General features: G+C 39.1%; 1 protein-coding gene across 5 annotated transcripts in view; it reads right to left on the minus strand.

Annotated features, from left to right (window-relative positions):
- Positions 1-606: 606 nt before the first annotated feature.
- The window catches only part of CD36 (CD36 molecule (CD36 blood group)), a 38,748-nt gene continuing 21,032 nt past the window's right edge, over positions 607-18,322 (minus strand). For all 5 annotated transcript variants that reach the window (XM_082488104.1, XM_082488103.1, XM_082488102.1 and 2 more), the window contains exons 3-14: positions 17,299-17,459; positions 15,167-15,311; positions 12,265-12,444; positions 12,024-12,115; positions 11,538-11,584; positions 9,155-9,224; positions 7,261-7,448; positions 6,369-6,487; positions 5,035-5,108; positions 4,211-4,265; positions 3,850-4,014; positions 607-3,116 (exon numbers count right to left, since the gene is read on the minus strand). In XM_082488104.1, the coding sequence (XP_082344230.1) occupies positions 3,850-4,014; positions 4,211-4,265; positions 5,035-5,108; positions 6,369-6,487; positions 7,261-7,448; positions 9,155-9,224; positions 11,538-11,584; positions 12,024-12,115; positions 12,265-12,444; positions 15,167-15,311; positions 17,299-17,459 (1,296 nt within the window). In that variant the 3' untranslated portion in view covers positions 607-3,116. The remainder of the gene's footprint in view (positions 3,117-3,849; positions 4,015-4,210; positions 4,266-5,034; positions 5,109-6,368; positions 6,488-7,260; positions 7,449-9,154; positions 9,225-11,537; positions 11,585-12,023; positions 12,116-12,264; positions 12,445-15,166; positions 15,312-17,298; positions 17,460-18,322) is intronic.

Below are 18,322 nucleotides of genomic sequence, written 5' to 3' on the forward strand. Positions count from 1 at the left end.
AACAGGTTTTAAAAAAGGCTTTGAAAGCATAATTACAGTTAGAGATCAAAAGCTGGCACACCTGCTCTGGGGTGTAAGTACGTGGGCTGTTAGATCTTGGGTCAGATCTGATTTTCACCAATGATTTTCACCCATGAGGACCTGGGCTGGGTGGGGAACGTGAGGTGCGAGCGTAGCTGGGCTCGCCTCCCATCCGACCTGCCCGGCCAGCAGAGCCAGTGAAGGATGTTGTAATGAGCTGCTGGATGCGCGAACACAGTCCGGCCAGCACCTCCAGCTCAAGGGAGTTGAAGGCAGGTCTCTCTCTGAGCTGGGTTTCCTGGGATTGTTTTAGAACTGCTTCGGTTTAGACATGCTGGCGCTCAGTTCTGCAGACAGTGTCTCCTCCTTTTTGTAATATAGAGCATAAATGTTGTATGTCACTGGTATTTATAGGATAACATGCAGCAACATGAAATGAGATACACTCTTCTAAGCAGCTGTGAAGTGACAGACTACTATGACGTAACAAGGTTAGCTGTTAAGCTTGCTTATTCATCAGTTTATAAAATCAACCTCTAGGAAAAGAAAACACACCCAAAATACCAAGAAAAGAAACACAAGGAGTTCATTATCCAACACAGAAGACTTTATTTACAATTAGACATAAGGATCTCAGGAAGAAGAGTTTGAGGTTTATTTTATTTGTATTGAGTTCATTAACATTTCTAATAAATGTTTAACCTGCACTGTTTGAAGAAATCTAAATACTTGACATTAGCCTTAATAAAATGAATTAACAATAACTGTAACCAGCGCTTTGGACAAAATAACTACTAATTATAATTCAAGTGCAGTCTAAGTGCTGAACAGAGTTTAAAAGTCTGAACCTGCATTGAGATCAATGAGATTATACATATGAACAAACGTAGTCATGTGCATGCAAAATTGGGCCCTGAGACATTTAAAATCACGGCATGACTTGCTGGATCACTGCTGCTGGAGCACCACATAGCACTAAACAACACCAGTAGAGCAAATGCTGACCTGCCGACAATGGACTTGAGACCGAAGAAAATGAAGCTGAAATGCTTGTGTATCAAAAACAACAGGAGCATTGCTGTTGTTCCTTTGGCAAAAAGATCTCACTTTTATATTCTGGCACAAAAGACTAGTTTTTATAATATAAAAACTTAGTGTCATGTCTTGAACCACAGCAGAGCTGTGCATGTTTCAGAGGAGATGGTGACTTAATGACTTTATGGGTCCTCATACTTTTTTGACCAGGCCATGGGACTCTAGAAATGCCTTCAATTGTGTCAAGCGGTCCCCAAAAGTAATATGAGCACAGAGCATCGCATATGACACCAGCAAGAATGTAGAGATGAGAGAAAGGTCTCAGTTTTCATTGATTAGCAAGCACCATGAGTAATCACATGCATTGGCTCTCTAAGTGAGAGCAGAGCTTCCCTTGAGTGCCGTGCCTCCTTCACATCTCCTGCCCTGTTACTTTGCATTTCCAGCTCATGGCTAGAAAAAGAGAGTGGTAGCCACGTACTACATAGACCTTGACTTCAAGAAAAATCTCTTGGGATTTCCATGACTCATCAGTTCTATCGATAGCTACAGAACTTTCTCCACAAGGAACATGGGATTAAAACAACAGCATTTTAGTCTGTTGGGTTTTCCCCTTTATTTCTTTCCAAAGGGTGAAAACACCTTACTAAAGATACCTGGTGAAGACATTGTCCTTTACTAGCAAGATAAATCTTTCTGGTTTAAAGTCCATTGTAGCACTGTTTCCAAACATCAGGCTATGAGAGGCTGGCCATTTTCCATCTTCCTTGTTGTTTGCAGCTCTTGTAAGGGGACAAAAGATCCAAGAAGAGATCTTCAAAATGGTGAATTCAGGCTCTTGTTCTGAACTCAGTGAGTCCATGGGAAAAGGAGAGATCCCGCAACACTCCATATCTGCCCCATTGACTCTCATTTCTAAGATATGGCATTCAGAGTAAATGAAAAGGTAAGCCATTTATGCAGATGGCAGTGTTTGCTACCTGTCTACAGGCTGATGCACCTCATTAAACAAATGGTTACACAAATTTCTTTGTGGCAGATGGTTTATCAGTAAAGAATTGGGGCTACCTGGTTTCATTTATGTTCTTCTATAGAAAGGAAGTGGAACCGTCTGATGTTTGATCAAAATCATTATCTCAGTCCTTCCTGGGTCTGGAGCATTCTGGAATATTTTCTCTTGACCCTAACGGTGACATATGAGATCGTTCCTTCAAGGAGGCCTTGGGCGAAGTGGGGTTAGGGCAGAGCAGAGGCTGGCATTCAAGCAGTAGCCAGGCAGAAAAGCACACAGGAGGCAACAGTAAGAGCAGTGGAGCAGGTTGGGAGTTAGGGAATAGCTCAGATTGCTAAACAGCTGTAGAGCCAAACGTTGAGGAGCTCTACCAACGTATGAACCGCTGTGGTGTGTCTATGTAAAATGTATAAACCACATATTTTAGTAAGTCTTTTATTAACTTCATGTATTACAGTTAGTAATATACATATTAATACATAATAAACTTCACATTCAACGCAATTCACATCCCTGAATAGAGGACAGAGAGCAGTTCTATTGCAGCAGCTTCCATTCCATTGAAGGAACAGAAAGAAACATTGCAATGAGAGCATCTAGAGCACAGCATGAGCTCAAAGGTGTTGTCATTCCCAGCCTGTGCTCCGAGACAGAACATCAGCAAACGGCTTTCATTTGTCTTGCAAATCCCAGAAGAAAAAAAGTAGCAAATTGTATAAATGGTAGAAGGTGGACTAAAATCCAACTGCATCTCAACTTCAGTCTGCTTGAATGTCGTTTAAAATTTGTAACAAGGTTCAAATAATCAAAGTTATTTGAAAGTGTAGTTTCCATGATGGCCTCTTTAGTGATGGCAGAAGTGTGGACCTTTGGAAACATCAGCTTATTTGGGTTAATGAGTTGGTCTTCTCAAAATGGAAAAGCATGTTGAATTCCATAGCATGTGGACTGACTGTGCCTTGAATCATACCTTTTGTCTTTGAATTTTAACATGCTGCTTGGCTGAAATTTCAATTAAACATTGCCTACCTCTGAAGTCTTTTGTTACCTGTAGTGAAATAAAATCAGAATTCAGCATGTGATGAGGTAAGTCTTCTTCATAAAAATGTTTCTTTTCTACAGCGCACTTTTCACCATAACATTCATGTCTCTGCACTTTTAAATCACTCCAAAATTGTGTTTCCCTAGATGTCAGTGCATTAATCCACCACTTGGTTATTTTACCCATGATGGGTGTATATTTAGTCTTAGTGGGCTAGGTAAGTTCAGGAGATGTTTAGACTAACATGACAGTGATACACAACTGAGAGAAAGAAGTGAGAAACCCTACCAAACACTCAACAAAAAATGTCATTTGTAGTGGGTTCTCGGAACCCCAGACAGGGGCATGCCCTGGAAGAGCACAGGAATCCGCAGCTTTGTGGCTCTTTCCCAGAGAAGTACCAGACGGCACTTCTGAACAGTTTAGCAATTTTGGATAAAATGTCTATTTTCATAAACCAACAACAATCATGTTGTGTTTCGTAATAAAAAAAAAAAAATGTGATCTTCTGATATGCTTCCCAGTACCATCTCCTGGCTGTGTTAAGAGCGTCCTGAAAAACTAAGGCTGGGAAGAGAATTTGAAAACATTAGATAAATTATCTGGATGATTTCCCACAGGACAACTGCTGAATTTACTGGCACTTGAAAAATAAGAACAGTTAAATAGGTAAAGATTCTGAACTTCTTGAAACCCCGAGAAAAAGTTACTGATGAGGACTGAGTTAGTGCTTACTTACTTATTTTAATTTCTTTGATCTGCATATGAAGTAGGAACCCATGAATGCCACGAACAGCACAGAACCTCCGATCATTAACACCATCTGCAGCAGACTCAGCAGCTGGACCCGACCGGTGACTTTACTTCTGAACATCTCTGCTTTTGCATCCCCAATAACAGCAGACTGAAACAGTGCAATAATAATGTCAGTGAAAGGTAAGTATGCAAGCCCTCACTTGCTGAATATGTTCTTGGTGTGTGCAAATCACAGCATGGGTTTAATTGCCCAATTTCAGGGCACCAAGACTGAAAAAGCTATGTCAGAGGTTTTTTTGTTTGTTTTTAAACAGTGAATATTAATAGAAAGGAAATATACTAACCTCATTTAGCCAAAGAAGAGGGAAAATATAAGGTTTTTGAACTTTTGACAAAGCTCTGAAATGAGAAAACAAGTACAGCATGTTACCTTATTTTGGTGCATAAGCCCAGTCTCTACTTAAACATTTTTCTTCTCTTCTAACTACACTTTTACCTTCCAGATGTACCTTTTACTATAGCTTTGGACTAAAAAAAATAACCCTGCAATTAATAACAGCCATTTTACATATCGGGCAACCACCTCTTTCTTTCTAGTTTTCCATATATGGATAGTCAGAAAGAAGAAAGGCTGGACACATCTAGGTGTTGGTGGCAGGGTCTGAAGATCTGTGTGGTGTTCACCTGCCAGATGTACAGGATCCTGAAATGCACATCGGTACATTTGGGCCAATGAAGAGAAAAGAAATGGTTAGAGACCCATCAACTATTGTGATAAAAACCATCTAGTGACAGAGCACACATAGATTCTCTCTTTCATTGGATTTATTACAGAAAATACATTTTGCCATCTGGTCCATCCTCATGGCCCCCATTTGGGTTTTGTAAGAATGTTATTTTTAAGAACATGTTGCCTTGTAAGCTTCTGTGGGGAAATCAAGTGTGTGTTAAAATACTTGGGCAGTGCCTTGCACAAGAAGGCTTCCTCTTCCGCTGAAATTTATGTTCTCTGAAAAGTCATGACTGAAATATTTGCTAGAAAGGCGAAGAGGCTTTGGGAAAGTATTTTTATTCCTTCTTTTCCAAGCCATTTCCACTGACACTTCCATAGACCAATCAGATCTCTTGAAAAAATTTTTTTAAAATAAAATAATGAAGAAGTACTTACTCAATTTTTGGTGCAGGCTTCACAAGGAGGTTTACTTGCAACCTTTTTGCAAATTGTAGTGTAAACCCAGTGATCTAAAATCAGGAAAAAAACCACATTAATTTAAATTTCAGAATTGGATGCCTAAGCATAGAATATGGACTGTGTCAAAAAGCACTTTGGTATTATTTTACCCTCATGTTTTGAAGGATTCCGTTTTTATGAAAAGTTGATGTTTCTAAGGGTCTCTCAATTCTCATAGATTTTGTGGGTTTACTGTAGTTACTTTTGTAATTTGCAATTAAAACTGAAGGTAAACAGAAGGTTAAAAATACTACATCAGTTATGAAATGTTTCATATAAAAATATGTTTCATTTTTTTTTCCCCCAGAAATTAGCTAAATTTTCTTTTTCAATAAAAAGATTGTTCAACTTCCACAGGGCCAGACCCAAACATTTCATATCAGAACCAACATATCAAAACAAAGGTCAGGTCTTTTGAAAATTTCATATCAGATTTAGGAAATTCTGGTTGATGTCTCTATTCCAAATAAGGTGAAACAAAGATGTCGCTTTAGATCTCCTCATCAAAGTTACATAGCTTAACTGTCAAATTATATGACCAAAAGTATTTTAGTGAAAAATTCTGAATTTTAGCTTTTCAGAGCAAAATTCAGAGGAAAGTAAAATTTTGAAACCTTGGAATTCTTCACACAATTCAGAAAACTTTGGTAAATACACTTAAAGTTAAGAATCTGAACCACTGGAACAGTGGTAGAGGTAAAATTGGAGGCAATCAAAATCAGAGTTGTCATAAATTCATTCAGCTTGGAAGCTCTGTTGGACAATCCAAGTCACAAAGACTATATTAGATCTGTTCTAGTCTAGTCTGTTCAGACTTCTAGAAATTTTCTTGGAAAAAAAAATGATCTAAATTTATTTAATTTAAATTGAGATAATTATACAAAAACAGCTAGTTGTAGAAAATTTTAAAAAAATAAGTATAGAGGGAACAAAAGAACTTTCATATAAAAGAATTTTCTCGAAGTACTTGAAGGTCATAGAAAAGCTATAGCATACTTCAAAGGTTGCAGAATCCATTTAATTCCACGTTACCAATAGGGAAAAATCAAAACTTATTTTCCAAACTTTGAAGATCAGAATGAGACAAAGTTCTGCTCTAAATTTCCCCTGCTAAAACCATAACACTTCTGTGAGCAGATCTTATAAAAGCAAGCATGAAAATATTGTATCTTCTGCTTGTCCCTCTGGTAAGGCCAGAGGCCTACTCTACTGTAAGTAAATTTAAACATCACAAGTTCAGTGAGTTATAATTATTAAATATTTGGACTTACAGGCTCTACATCTAGAAACGTCTCATGCTCCATCTCATTTGGACTCAGGCCTTCAACATCATGCAATACAGAATCACTTGCATGAAGAAAATGCGGAAGAGAGATAAATACCGGTCTTCCTATTTGAAAAAACAAACTCACTTGAATCCTTAAGCCTTGTTTCAGGGCTCATCTTTTGAGGCCACTTTCCATGCAAACATAGATTTTTTGTATAGACCCCCAGTCCTGATAAGAACGTTAATAGTCCCACCACCCCAAAAAACTTTGAGCATTTCTGTGATTCTGCTACCTGGGAAAATTTTCATGCTGAATTAAGTTGTAGTTATGAATCCTGCTTGTCTGTGTCCATGCTGTGGAGCTGGCAGTGCTCCCAGTTTCACGCTGAGGTGAGAACCTGACTGTCACTGGTTCCCTCCACACTTATGATCTTGTTTTAGCAGAAAGCAAGCCGAAAGGGAACCCGTGCAGTCCACTCTGCACCAAACACAGACTCTCTCTATATTTATGTTATTAAAGCAATGGCTAACCTCAGCCAGTAGTGTCTCTCAGTCTCTGCATGTGTATACAGTTGTGTGTGTGAATTATCACAAATACAAGGACTGTGACTATCTCTGGCTTTTATACAGTGCCTATAGAATCCTCTTCTTTCCTTTCTATACATGCATTCCTGCAGTTTCAGTATACAACCTGTAATATCACGATTTTGCACAGCAAAATACAGAAATACTGTCGTCCTCATTTTGGGAAACGAGGCTACAGAAAAGTGAAAGGTCTCACAGGCAGTCTATGAATTCACACATCTCCTGGATCTTAGAGTAACACCTCATCTACAGGACACGTGCTTTCTCCCCAGTTAAACGGCTTGTTTGGCAGTACCGCGTCACTGCCGTACCTGCTTTGCAGGCACTAATGTCTAGGACTCCAGCTATTGTGCAGTTCTTTGATATGACTTCGTCTGTACAGAAGCAATAATTATCTCTGACTTCAGCAGGTGATGCAAATGCTTCACGAGGAACTGTGAAACGATAGAGCGGGATTCCCTTCACATTCTGCTTGCCCTGGAAAACTCCGTAGATCGATCTGAATATAAAAGAGGAGAAACATGTTTCAGTCATTTGGATTAGAAATCTGAATTCACAGCAATACTCCTTAAGGATCCCCCGACTGCCTCTCTCTGAAAAGAAACAAGCCCTCCAGGGAGCCGATGCCCAGGCTCCCGTCACGCTGTTCAGCAGTTTGTAGGGGTGTCCCTCTGTAATGGAAAATATTTCACACTTCCACAAAAGGATGTACAAGCTCAGAGGTGAGCACAACAACACACAAAAAGACAGACAAAAATACTAATACTAATGATAAACAATATACATAGAACTAGGAAATTAATGCAGAGCTCTTTTCCCTACACACTTCTACACCCACTGTTATTATGAAATTTTTGAAAGTTTTTAAACTATACTAGAGATACCTATCAATAGAAATCAGCTCTGCTGTAGGTTTTTGCTGACTTGAGTATACTAATCTAAGCTTTATGATGCAGGCAACATTCTGCATACAATCTTATTCAATTGCATATGAATCAGAATACCACTTAAGCTTCTTTTTGCTGATATATTATCAACTGATATGGAGTTGTGGTTGTTACACAGTAATGTAACCAGGGCAGTAACACTTTGTATTGCAGCCAAACAAAAGGAGGGTTCCGGGTTCTGGGTTTTGCAATACGGGCAGACCCATTTTCCATGACCCCATTTCATAAAGACCTTTGGGTGATTGTTACTGTCCTTCTTCATTGTTCATTAATTGTGGGAATTAAATGGATAGAGGGATCTCTCAATCTGTGCAATTGTTCCAAAGAATTTTGTCATTTCTCCTCTGCATAGAATTCCCTTTTCCATGACTTGTGAAATGCTTTCCAGTTTGGGGTTACAATTACTTCACAAAAAAAAAAAAAAAAAGAAGTTTAACTTCATGTAAAAACACTGATATTCAAAACCAAACAGTCTGCAAAGCAAATGTCCCACTGTAAACTTAGTTGAAAGAAAGCAGCTGTTTCCAGGCAGCAAAATAAATAAAGGGATTGAACCTCCCAAAGTAAATACACTCTGATGCACTTTAAATCTTTTAACATTGCTTTCAGTGATCCCACTGGATAACTCCGGGACACTGGAGAGCCACAGCAGAAGCAGCAGGTTGAAAAGCCATCAGTAAAGGATGTATTAAGCAGGTGTGTTTATTTGTTTATAGATACATAAAAATAAAATAGGTAAAAATATCCTGTGAGAAAACAATTTTGACTACTTAGTGGATGACAGTAAATTCTGTTCTGCATAGATGATGTTCTGCAGAAATGTCAAAGATGGGCCCAACTGGCCCCTGCCCTATCTATGCGGAGGGGTAAATTGCCTTCCTAGAACAAATAAGGCATGTTATAGGCTGGGTCCTGGTCTTAGAAGAAGTTCAAGACTTTGAACTCTGTGGCCTTCAATGTCTTTCATAGATCCGTAACAGCTCACAACAGTGTCAGATAGTCCTGAGTTATACATCTGTAACTGGCTGAAATAAAATACCCCATAAACAGCCTGCTACTTGACATACATAGAAGTGTAGAATCGGGTTCCGAATCACGAGCACAGCTCACGAATTTGCTTGTGCTTAGGTGAAACATTTGTGTTGACGTGCCTCAGCGACCTGAGCCTGGGCAGAGCCCCGACAGCTGCCCATCAAAAGGAAAGAGCATCGGGTGGCACAGGCGGGCGTCCGCGCACGCCGGGAGGGGACCAGCCTACCTGCAAATATCGGAGGAGAAGAAGCGCAGTATCTGATCCTTCTTAACAAATGGTGGGAATGATGCCCCGTCTGTGAATAAACCAAAAGAAGAGCTTGAAAGCAATTCCACTAAGAAGACACGGTTTAATTGCTAGCTCAATACTCAGCTGTTACTTTCCTATAAAGCTGTGAGCAAAGTACAAAAAATGAGCCATTTATGGGGAAAATATTTATGTAAACTATTGCACAGTGACAAGCACTCCACAGATACGATTGTACTGTTTTTAAAAGCAAGCCAAATAACAGTGGCTATTTTTTTCCCAGATCTGAAGCTATATGATTGAGCTCATTAAAAACCGAGAATACAAAAACCAAACCTGCTTAGTATGAATCCCGATACCTATTGCCATTGCTTCAAGATTTATGCAGTTTAAAGACCTAGAGATTTCTAGAGGTGCTTGGTTCACCTGCAGTCATGGCACTCAGCACTAACAAGAAACGTAGCTTTAGACTTCAAACCACCTATTTAATAATCAGTGCTAAACCTTTTTTCACCACAGATTGCTCAAGCAGATCTCCTTGTAAGCTGAGATCCTCTCTATAACTAATGGAGAGAGGGAAACATTTCTAGGGTGCGAGCCATCTCACCCCATGGTAGACACGCAAAATAGGTCAGAGGAGTAGCACTTTGTCTCCACTCATTACAAAAAGAACACAGAGAGCCGGTTCAGATGCATATTTCTGTGTTGCGAGCATCCAGAGTTAAGTAAGACTCTGCCATTTTCCCAAACAAGGTGTTGTAACAAACCTTTAGCCAGTACATTTGTTACTTCTTGCTACAATTTCTGTTTAGTTTCTTAGTCAGCCGCCATAACCAGGGGATTGAAAACATCTGTGATATCTTTGAATCTAGTTGGCAAAAGCCAGAAAGCTAAATTACATACTGCCACTTGCCCAATGTTGACAGAAGCACTTTTTCTTAAAGAAGAACCAAGATAATCCTAGACACGCTATTTCTAAATCTTGGCAGTCTTGGAAAGTTTGCAAACATGGACTCATTTCAATCCCCAAACAAGAATACTGCTTAATATTTTTATCTAGAGATTTACTTGTACTATACATGCTGCGCTTTGGTGTGAAAACTTGCAAGATAAGAAGGATTTCTCACCACTTACTTACAAGACTTTTTAAACCTGCTGCTTCTCTAAACACGTGGTCTCTCTTGAGCAGTCGCACTGAATGCTCTGGTAAACTGTGCCATAACCTTTGCTAACAAGGAAAATCTCCACATTTTCACTGTATTGGACCACTTAGCCTAGTTAGCTGAGTATGCTTATTCTATCAGCTGTGAGAGAAGGAAAACCAAAAAGCTGACCCTGGGAAAAAAAGGTTCAGGGTCCATAAGAAAGAAGGAAAGTCCCTGAACCTAAGAAAATATTTCTTCTTATAGTTTAAAAAGGAACTAATCCGTCCTGATTCACAGACTTTTGGAAAGTCATGTTCTTGGGATGTATTTGAAATACTTCAAAATAACTTGCCATGTACACTGGTTTATAAGTAAAATGATCTATGCCAGATTAAGCAACACAGAAAAGGGAAAAGAAACCCAACAAACCAAACCAAAACAAAACCCCCAAACCTGCTTGTTTTGCTACTTGCTCACTGAAGGCCTACAGCTCTTTGCAAAAGCCTCCACCATAACATCTGCCAGCCTCAGCTCAACAGATTCTGGTGCCCTCACAGCAACGCTTTCACTCATCAGAAGAAAAATATCACCTTGAACAAATGCATACTTAAACAACTCAATTGTTTTCGTATGCATTCCAAAAGCAAATTCAAAACTATTCCTCTCTAGTTTATTCATCCCAAGCTAAACCACTTGTTTTCATCCATTTTTACCTGCTAGTGGCCTCCAAACCACTTGTTTGAGAGCCTTCTCTCTTACCACCTCAATTTCTTTTCATATCTCAGTAACTTTTCTGTCCATTCTCATGCATTCAATTTTATTTTTCAACATTGTAAACGAATGCACATTATTAGAATGCAAAGATATTTTTCAACTGCTATACCAAAAATAAAAATCTTAGTTATATAGTACCATAAAGATAATTAGTGGAAACGGAGAACTGGATTCTTTTCTTGTGTCTCATCCACATCTAGTCTAGATGAAGAGGGTGTGTGTACATGTATATATAAAATAATGTACAATACTGTGTAATATATATTATAATAGATACACACATATGCATGTATAGAAGTAGTATGTATACATTAATATTTATATAGACATTTAATATACAGAATACAGAACTCTCAAAGCCCAGGGGAATTAAATACCGTACCTCATTATTCCCTCGCAATATAAAGAAATGTGTTGAAATATTGAAATCTTTAATAACTCACCTGTGCCATTAACCAAATCGCAGTGACCTTCCCAGTATGAAAGATTCCTTTCAGACAAAAAAAAAAAGGTCATGCTGCATGTAGTATATTATAACATGTAATCCACTTCATTAGCTGTATTAGTAAATATAACTGCTCCAGTATAAGCCTGATTCATTAGCAAAATCAGAGGGTAGAAATATTCATAAATTTATTCAGCTAAACTACATGATGCATTAGAATAGGAAAAAAGGGATGTATCTACTTAAGTATGCAAAACAGAAATAACTACTTATATCAAAGAAACAATAATTGTCTTAAATCTATGCTCCTAACAGAATCATGAATAGCTGAAAGAGAGAGGTGGTTTTCCTAAGTCCAGGTCTTGATCCAGCTTTCCTTGAATTATTGAAGGTTTTCCATTTATCTATAGCTCTTAGTGAATCAAGCCTTAAAAACCATACCGTGAAAATATGTATGGTCTATAATTATACAATGCTATGATACCTTTTGTTTTTATAGCTTTCAATTATTGCTGTTTTTTTAATATCTTGTGTCCCAGTATAGACGTTGTAAAGTCCGTCGAATGTCCCATTATACTGTAACAGACACAAGAAGAAGGAACAACGGTTACAAGTACTGAACCAGATTGCAGCATTGTCAGATTTTTCTTCCTCACAGGAGCTGCTTTAGTTTTTATTCACAGAATGATAACTGAGGGCTTTGCCTCCTGAGTGGTTTCACTTACCGGGTAGAAGACTCCCAGAACTGGGTCCAAGGGGAAGGGGACCTTGTTTAAGAAGGGATCTTTGTATCCCCACAGTAATTCTTTCACTGTTCTGTTCTGCAGCATGGATGACTTAGAAGCTTTAATCCAAGTGTTTAATAGGAGTTGTATAAAAGTGTTTGTATACAAGGCAGGTGCAGCCTACAAGAGCAATAAAATTAATGTTTAGCATAAAATTCTGCATGTACTTTTTATTGAGAACTTATCTTTAACTTTGGATTCCAAGGAATCTCTGGCAAAGCCCGTTTCCAGAGTTGCAGCTCACTGCAAGTTAAGTTTCTACTTAAAACTGTTTCTTAACAAAACAATTACTGGGCATAACTTACACAAAAGCAGACAATATGTCTTTACTGCTTACGTGAGTTCACTAGATCATCCCTAATCACAGAATCACAGAACAGTTGAGTTTGGAAGACACCTCTGGAGGTCATCTGGTCCAACCTCCCTGCTCAAGCAGGGCTACTGAGAGCCAGTTGCCCAGGACCATGGCCAGACAGCTTTTTAATATCTCCAAGTAATAATCTCAGATCTCTATTTGTATAACATGGGTTGTGCCACTTTCAGTTTTCTACCTCTTTTCTGTCATCTCCAGCCCAGATAACGACAATATGTCACATACTTCAGACTCACTCGCACTAAAAACATGTAAATAAAAATATACAGGCCTTGTTACTTATTGGCTTAGACAAGCGGTTTAGATTTGCAGTTACGCTAGCAGCAACACAACTGTATCCTGCATAAAACTGACCAAGTGCTGAGTCTCCTTTATTTCATTTACAAAAAACAGGTCCTTCTTTCTGAACAGCTTTAATTCTAAATGATGGATAACGTTTCCTAATTCAGTGAAGAATAATGCAGCTTTACCAGCAGTAATTGTAATGAACGTTCCCAGAGGCATAAACACAAAGTCGAGTCCCTAAAGGCAACGAATAGCTTGTGGAAAGCAAACAGAAATGATCTATATTGGTCTGTCTGGTGATGCAGGAAATTGTATCAATTTTCATAAGTAAATCTGTGTAAAAACAAGTCGTTCTCTTAGGGCAAGTGCTCAGCCCTTTAGTAGACCATCTCTTTGTACTTAGTGCTATGGGGATAGCAATGGAAGAATCTCTTTCGCTCACATTTCCTGCCCTCCTCAGCCCCATGAATCTCCCACTCTTGTCTGAACTTCAACAAAGAGTAAGCAGAAAGCATGAATATGAGAAGATTATGAGATAGAGGAGATGTGGGTTCAATCCCCTCAGAGTTAAGAAAGTGTGAGAAACTTCTGCCTTAATTCCCTTGTGAGTATTTTGACAACAAGGTTATGACATAAACACTGGGCTCTACCGGAATGAAGTCAGTGCTCTCAGATGAAATAGGCAGAGCCTCTCTGGGAATTTGGGTTTACACCAGTTTGTTTCTGAACGGCAAAATGGGGCTTGGGTCCTCTGTTCTCATCTCCCCTGACATGGCTGCTTCCAGGCATGAGTCTATTCTTAGACCCATAAAGAGCTACATGGTCGAAAGTGTGGGAGCTGCGCAGTGTTAGTTAACACGGCGACATGAAGGACTCCGAGTACAGAAAGCAAGAACAGCTTTCCAAAAGAGAGATGCTGGCCCAAGTTAGGACACAGGCAGAATATATCTGGTCTGAATAAGGTCATTTCCCTTTATTTCTTAGGTCTTTCCTCCCCGGGGAATAAAAGACTCAGGTGGACTTCATCACAATATTCCAGTACTTAAAGGGTGACTAGAAAGAGGATGGAGGCTCTGTCTTCACAAGGATCGACATGGAGAAGACAAGGGGCAATGGGAACAAGTTGCACCAGGAAAGGTTTTATCCTGATAGAAGAACGATATTTTTTACAGTGAGAACAATCACTGGAATATAGTAGAGTCCCCATCACTGGAGGTTTTCAAGGTGCAATTGGATACGGTTCTAGAAAGTCTCATCTAGGGTCCCTTTCTCAGAAAAGATTGGATCAGATGATCTTTTGAGGTCCCTTCCAACATGGGCTCTTCTATGATTCTGAGATTGATTTTATGATTCTATATCCTGTTAATACCAAGCATGTCTTCACTCTGCCCCTAACAACCACCCTCTCCCAGTGATCCTGAACACTCACATGCACACACCCAGTTAGTGCAAGACAATCAGGCAACACAACCAGGGCTGAATAGAAATATGAAAACTGTAAACATCAATCAAGGGCAGACGTTATCAGCCTGTGACAAAGCAAAAACATCTGGACCGAAAAGGCTCTAGCACTACTCTAGGTGGACACTCCTGTGCTTTTCTTTGAAGGACTAAGGTCTCAGTAGGACAGGAGAGCCCAGGGGATGCCATTGTGGTGGTGCTGAGGGCGCATGGGGAGCAAACAGCTGGGGCAGAGAGGTCATGCATACACCGAGCATGGATTTTAATTCAGCCTCCACTGCAAAGCAGGACTGAGGATATTATGGAAAGAGTGTAGTAAATCCATCTTGTACTGTTCATGCTGTACCTCACACAGGAGGGGAATCCATCCACAAACTCTTGATTCATTCCCACACTAAAATTGACTAGGAGGAGGTTTTTTGATACAACCCATCCAAACTGATGACTTTGCTTCCATTGACAGAACAAGTCAATTTTCTTTTAGCATTAAGATTACCCTGGGAATATAAGGAAACCTTAACATATATCCAATATGTCCTCACATCATTATTTTTTTTTTAAAGACAGTAATACAACTATCCCGAGTGTAGCTGACACTCTGAGCTCATAGAGAGGAAATCTATCCTGTCACAGTTTCAGTATTACTAATGCTAGCATCTCCACTATTGCCTCCAGTATCTCAACATTTCAATGTGGACGTTATGGTTTTGTTTCTTTACTTACAACAACAGCAAGGTTGAGGCACGTGATGGTATCATTTTCTGTCCCAACAGACATATCAGGTTCAAAACGAGCAACATTAGGCAACATGTAGGATATTGTGCCATCAGAGTTTTCCGTGATATTTTCTTTGGGTAAATATCGCACCCTTGAAATACAAAATAAAACCAGGATATTTTTAACATTTGGTTTTCAAGACAACACATAACCATGCCTGACTGAAATTTTTTGAAAAGTTGATGAACAGTTTTGTAGATGAATGTTGAACATTTTATAACCACTGAAAGGATTCTAAACTTTTCATGTGAATATATGTAAAAATTCCATTTTCTGTAAAATATTATACTTTTGGAAATATTTCCTTAGTGCCTAATGGATTTTTTTTCTTGATACTAAAATGAAAACAAATATTTCTTTTTTATTTTTATTTCAATAATGGACCTTGTATCTTTTGTTTGTTTGTTTGTTTTGTCATATTTTTTCTAAGCTTTCTCATGGTTGCATGTAATTAGAAGGGGATGACTCAAGATGGTTAATAAACACTTTTAAGTTTTGATTTGATAGGTCTGCATTACAACAAAACAGATTACATGTTAAATCCATAGTGGGAGTCACTTTGATAACATTTCATATGCATGTGGAAATTTATAATCAGTCTTCCACCTTCCGGTTGAGATTCTCATCAACCTCTCAAGCATGTCCTGTTAGCAGATCACTAAGGTACAAATCACTGAGCTGCTGCAGTTCTGGCTTTAGCTCAACTCTTCAAGTACCCATCCTCTTGCTGACCCCTCAATGGGGGGCAGCATCCAGCAGGCATCATAAGACTTAGTCTATGCTGTGGGCCCACAAACCTTGTCCCAGCTCCATCCCAGAAGGGATCTTCAGGGTACTCCACCATATCTTCCAGCTTGGCTGTGCAGGTGTGCCTTAACTCAAAATCTTCTCCTGGCTTAAGACTGGGTTGTGTGCATGACATTCTTATTAATAGCCTAATGTGCAGAGTACCTCCCTGAGAGTTTGGAGATTTGTTTTCCCATTGATGTTACTTCTAGCTGGAAACAAAAGACTTACAACAAGGTTTCCCACTTCCCAACAGAACCCTGGGGACAGTTGCATTTTCAAGGTCAAGGAAGAGATTGATTGATAGAGAAAGAGAGACCCAGTGTCAGTGATTCAGGTAGACCCAATATCCCAGGTGAGCATGACTGCAGCAGTGAGAAGCGCAATAGTCATGATTTCTCACAGTCTCATCTAAGCTTTTGCGAGAGATTTGTTTCTGAGAAAATAGGCTGTTTCCTGATTTCTGTGTAACCATTTCCTATGTCTTACCAGGTACTTTGTGAATCCAGGTATTGCAGCGAGAAATAATCTTTTTGGCATCAAAGCCCCCCAGTTTTAGATGTTGCAGCCCCAAACTATCTTGGAAATATAATATACATTTCCAAAAAGAAGAAAGAAATACCTTATCATTTTGGGAAAGCAATTTCATAACAAGGGTGTCAGTGATAGCCGGGTATTGGGTTTAATGACTCAGGAAGCATCAACTAATCCTATGTCAACATCATATTTAAAATTATGCAAATGATTCAAAGCTTCCCGGAATGGGGATGAACTGCTGCACCTGGGCCCTAGCTCGTACATTCAGAAAAAGGAATGCTTTTGAGAGGAAAACATTGAAAAAAGAAAAGGTATAAATTAAAAATAAGTCATAAAGGAGCAAAGAAACAACATTATTAAATTAGAGTGATACACGGGTGATAAAATAATCTCTTGGGTTTGGGGTATCTGGCATATTTTCTTCTATGTAAAAAGTTGGCAAACACTGAAGAGCAACAAATGCAAAGTGCCTGCGTGTTGTTGTGGCAAACACCTTGCTAATGAGCAATCGTTTTTCACAAGAGCAAACAGCTTCACACCCAATTACCTGTTTCTATATGTGTTTTCCCAATGTGAGACCCAATACAGAAAGTGTTTGTGATTTCTGTGTGTAGCTGCAATTTAGGCATTTTTATCAACTCTGACAAAAATACGATGCTGGGATTTCAAAAACAAATTTTAATTCAACAAACCTTTCTCTGACTTTAACAAAACTTCTGATATGAGGTGTCACGTATTCAGGGGGCTTTGCTTACCTGTATGTGTACGGTCCTCTTTGTTCAAGTTTTGGACGTGCTCCGAAGTCCAGTACATCTGAAGGATTTAGCACATGGAAAACCCAAAATTGCCTGTAAACGGAACTTCCTGGCACAAGCCAATTTTCAAAAGCAATGGTACCATTTGCAATGACAGCTTCCTAAAAGGACAAAAATCAAGGCTAAAATTAACCACAGAAAATAAGTGACAAGCTGCATTTGCTTTCCAGATGATTGTAGAAGATGCACAAACAAACAGGAAAAAATGCTATTTTATCATCAGGTTGAGGCATACAGCACACGTTTTTGGCCAACATTTGAAGGCAGCCTGACATTCCTGCTCAGTGACAGCAAACGGGATTCCCCCTAAAATAAGTGACCACAAAGCTGATATAATTGTTATCACAGCCAGCAGCAAAACTTTCCTACTGCTGCGGTCAAGCATTGCTTTAGTTCCCAAATATTTGCCAAATCCACTGATTATTTGTAAAAAGAAAATCTTTGAGTGACTGAAAGATACCCAGCGATTTTCAGAATCCATAAACCACTTTCCATACATTTGCAAATAGTCCAGGGAAGGAAATGAGAATTCTCTCTGAGCATTACTCAGGAAATAAGCAATTTTGCACCTGCAGAAAGCAAATGGTGTTCTTGCAGGACTGTTTTTTGTCAGAAAACTCATGTCACCAAAACTGAGACTTTCTAAGAAATATTTCTAGTTTTGATAATATTTTGTTAGGAAAGTTTCCCAGGTCTAGGCAATGAGGGCAAAATCAGCTATAAGGATGAGACAGGACGTCAGGAACCACTCTAGAGTAACCAACAACTTTATGTTTGTGGCACTCAACTACAATATGGTAAATCTTTATTCAATCCTTGGGACTGTACAGTGAGAGGGAGAGTTTGAAGGTACGTTTCCTGTATTGTCAGGGGAATGCGTGCTTTGCCTGGTCTACATCAGGCCTTTTTCTGAGTTATTTTCCCAGAGCCCTGGCACAATGTAGCTTTTGCCCTTAGTGGTAAA

This window comes from Vanellus vanellus (assembly GCF_965231255.1).
Source record: "Vanellus vanellus genome assembly, chromosome: 1".
Lineage (NCBI taxonomy): Eukaryota > Metazoa > Chordata > Aves > Charadriiformes > Charadriidae > Vanellus > Vanellus vanellus.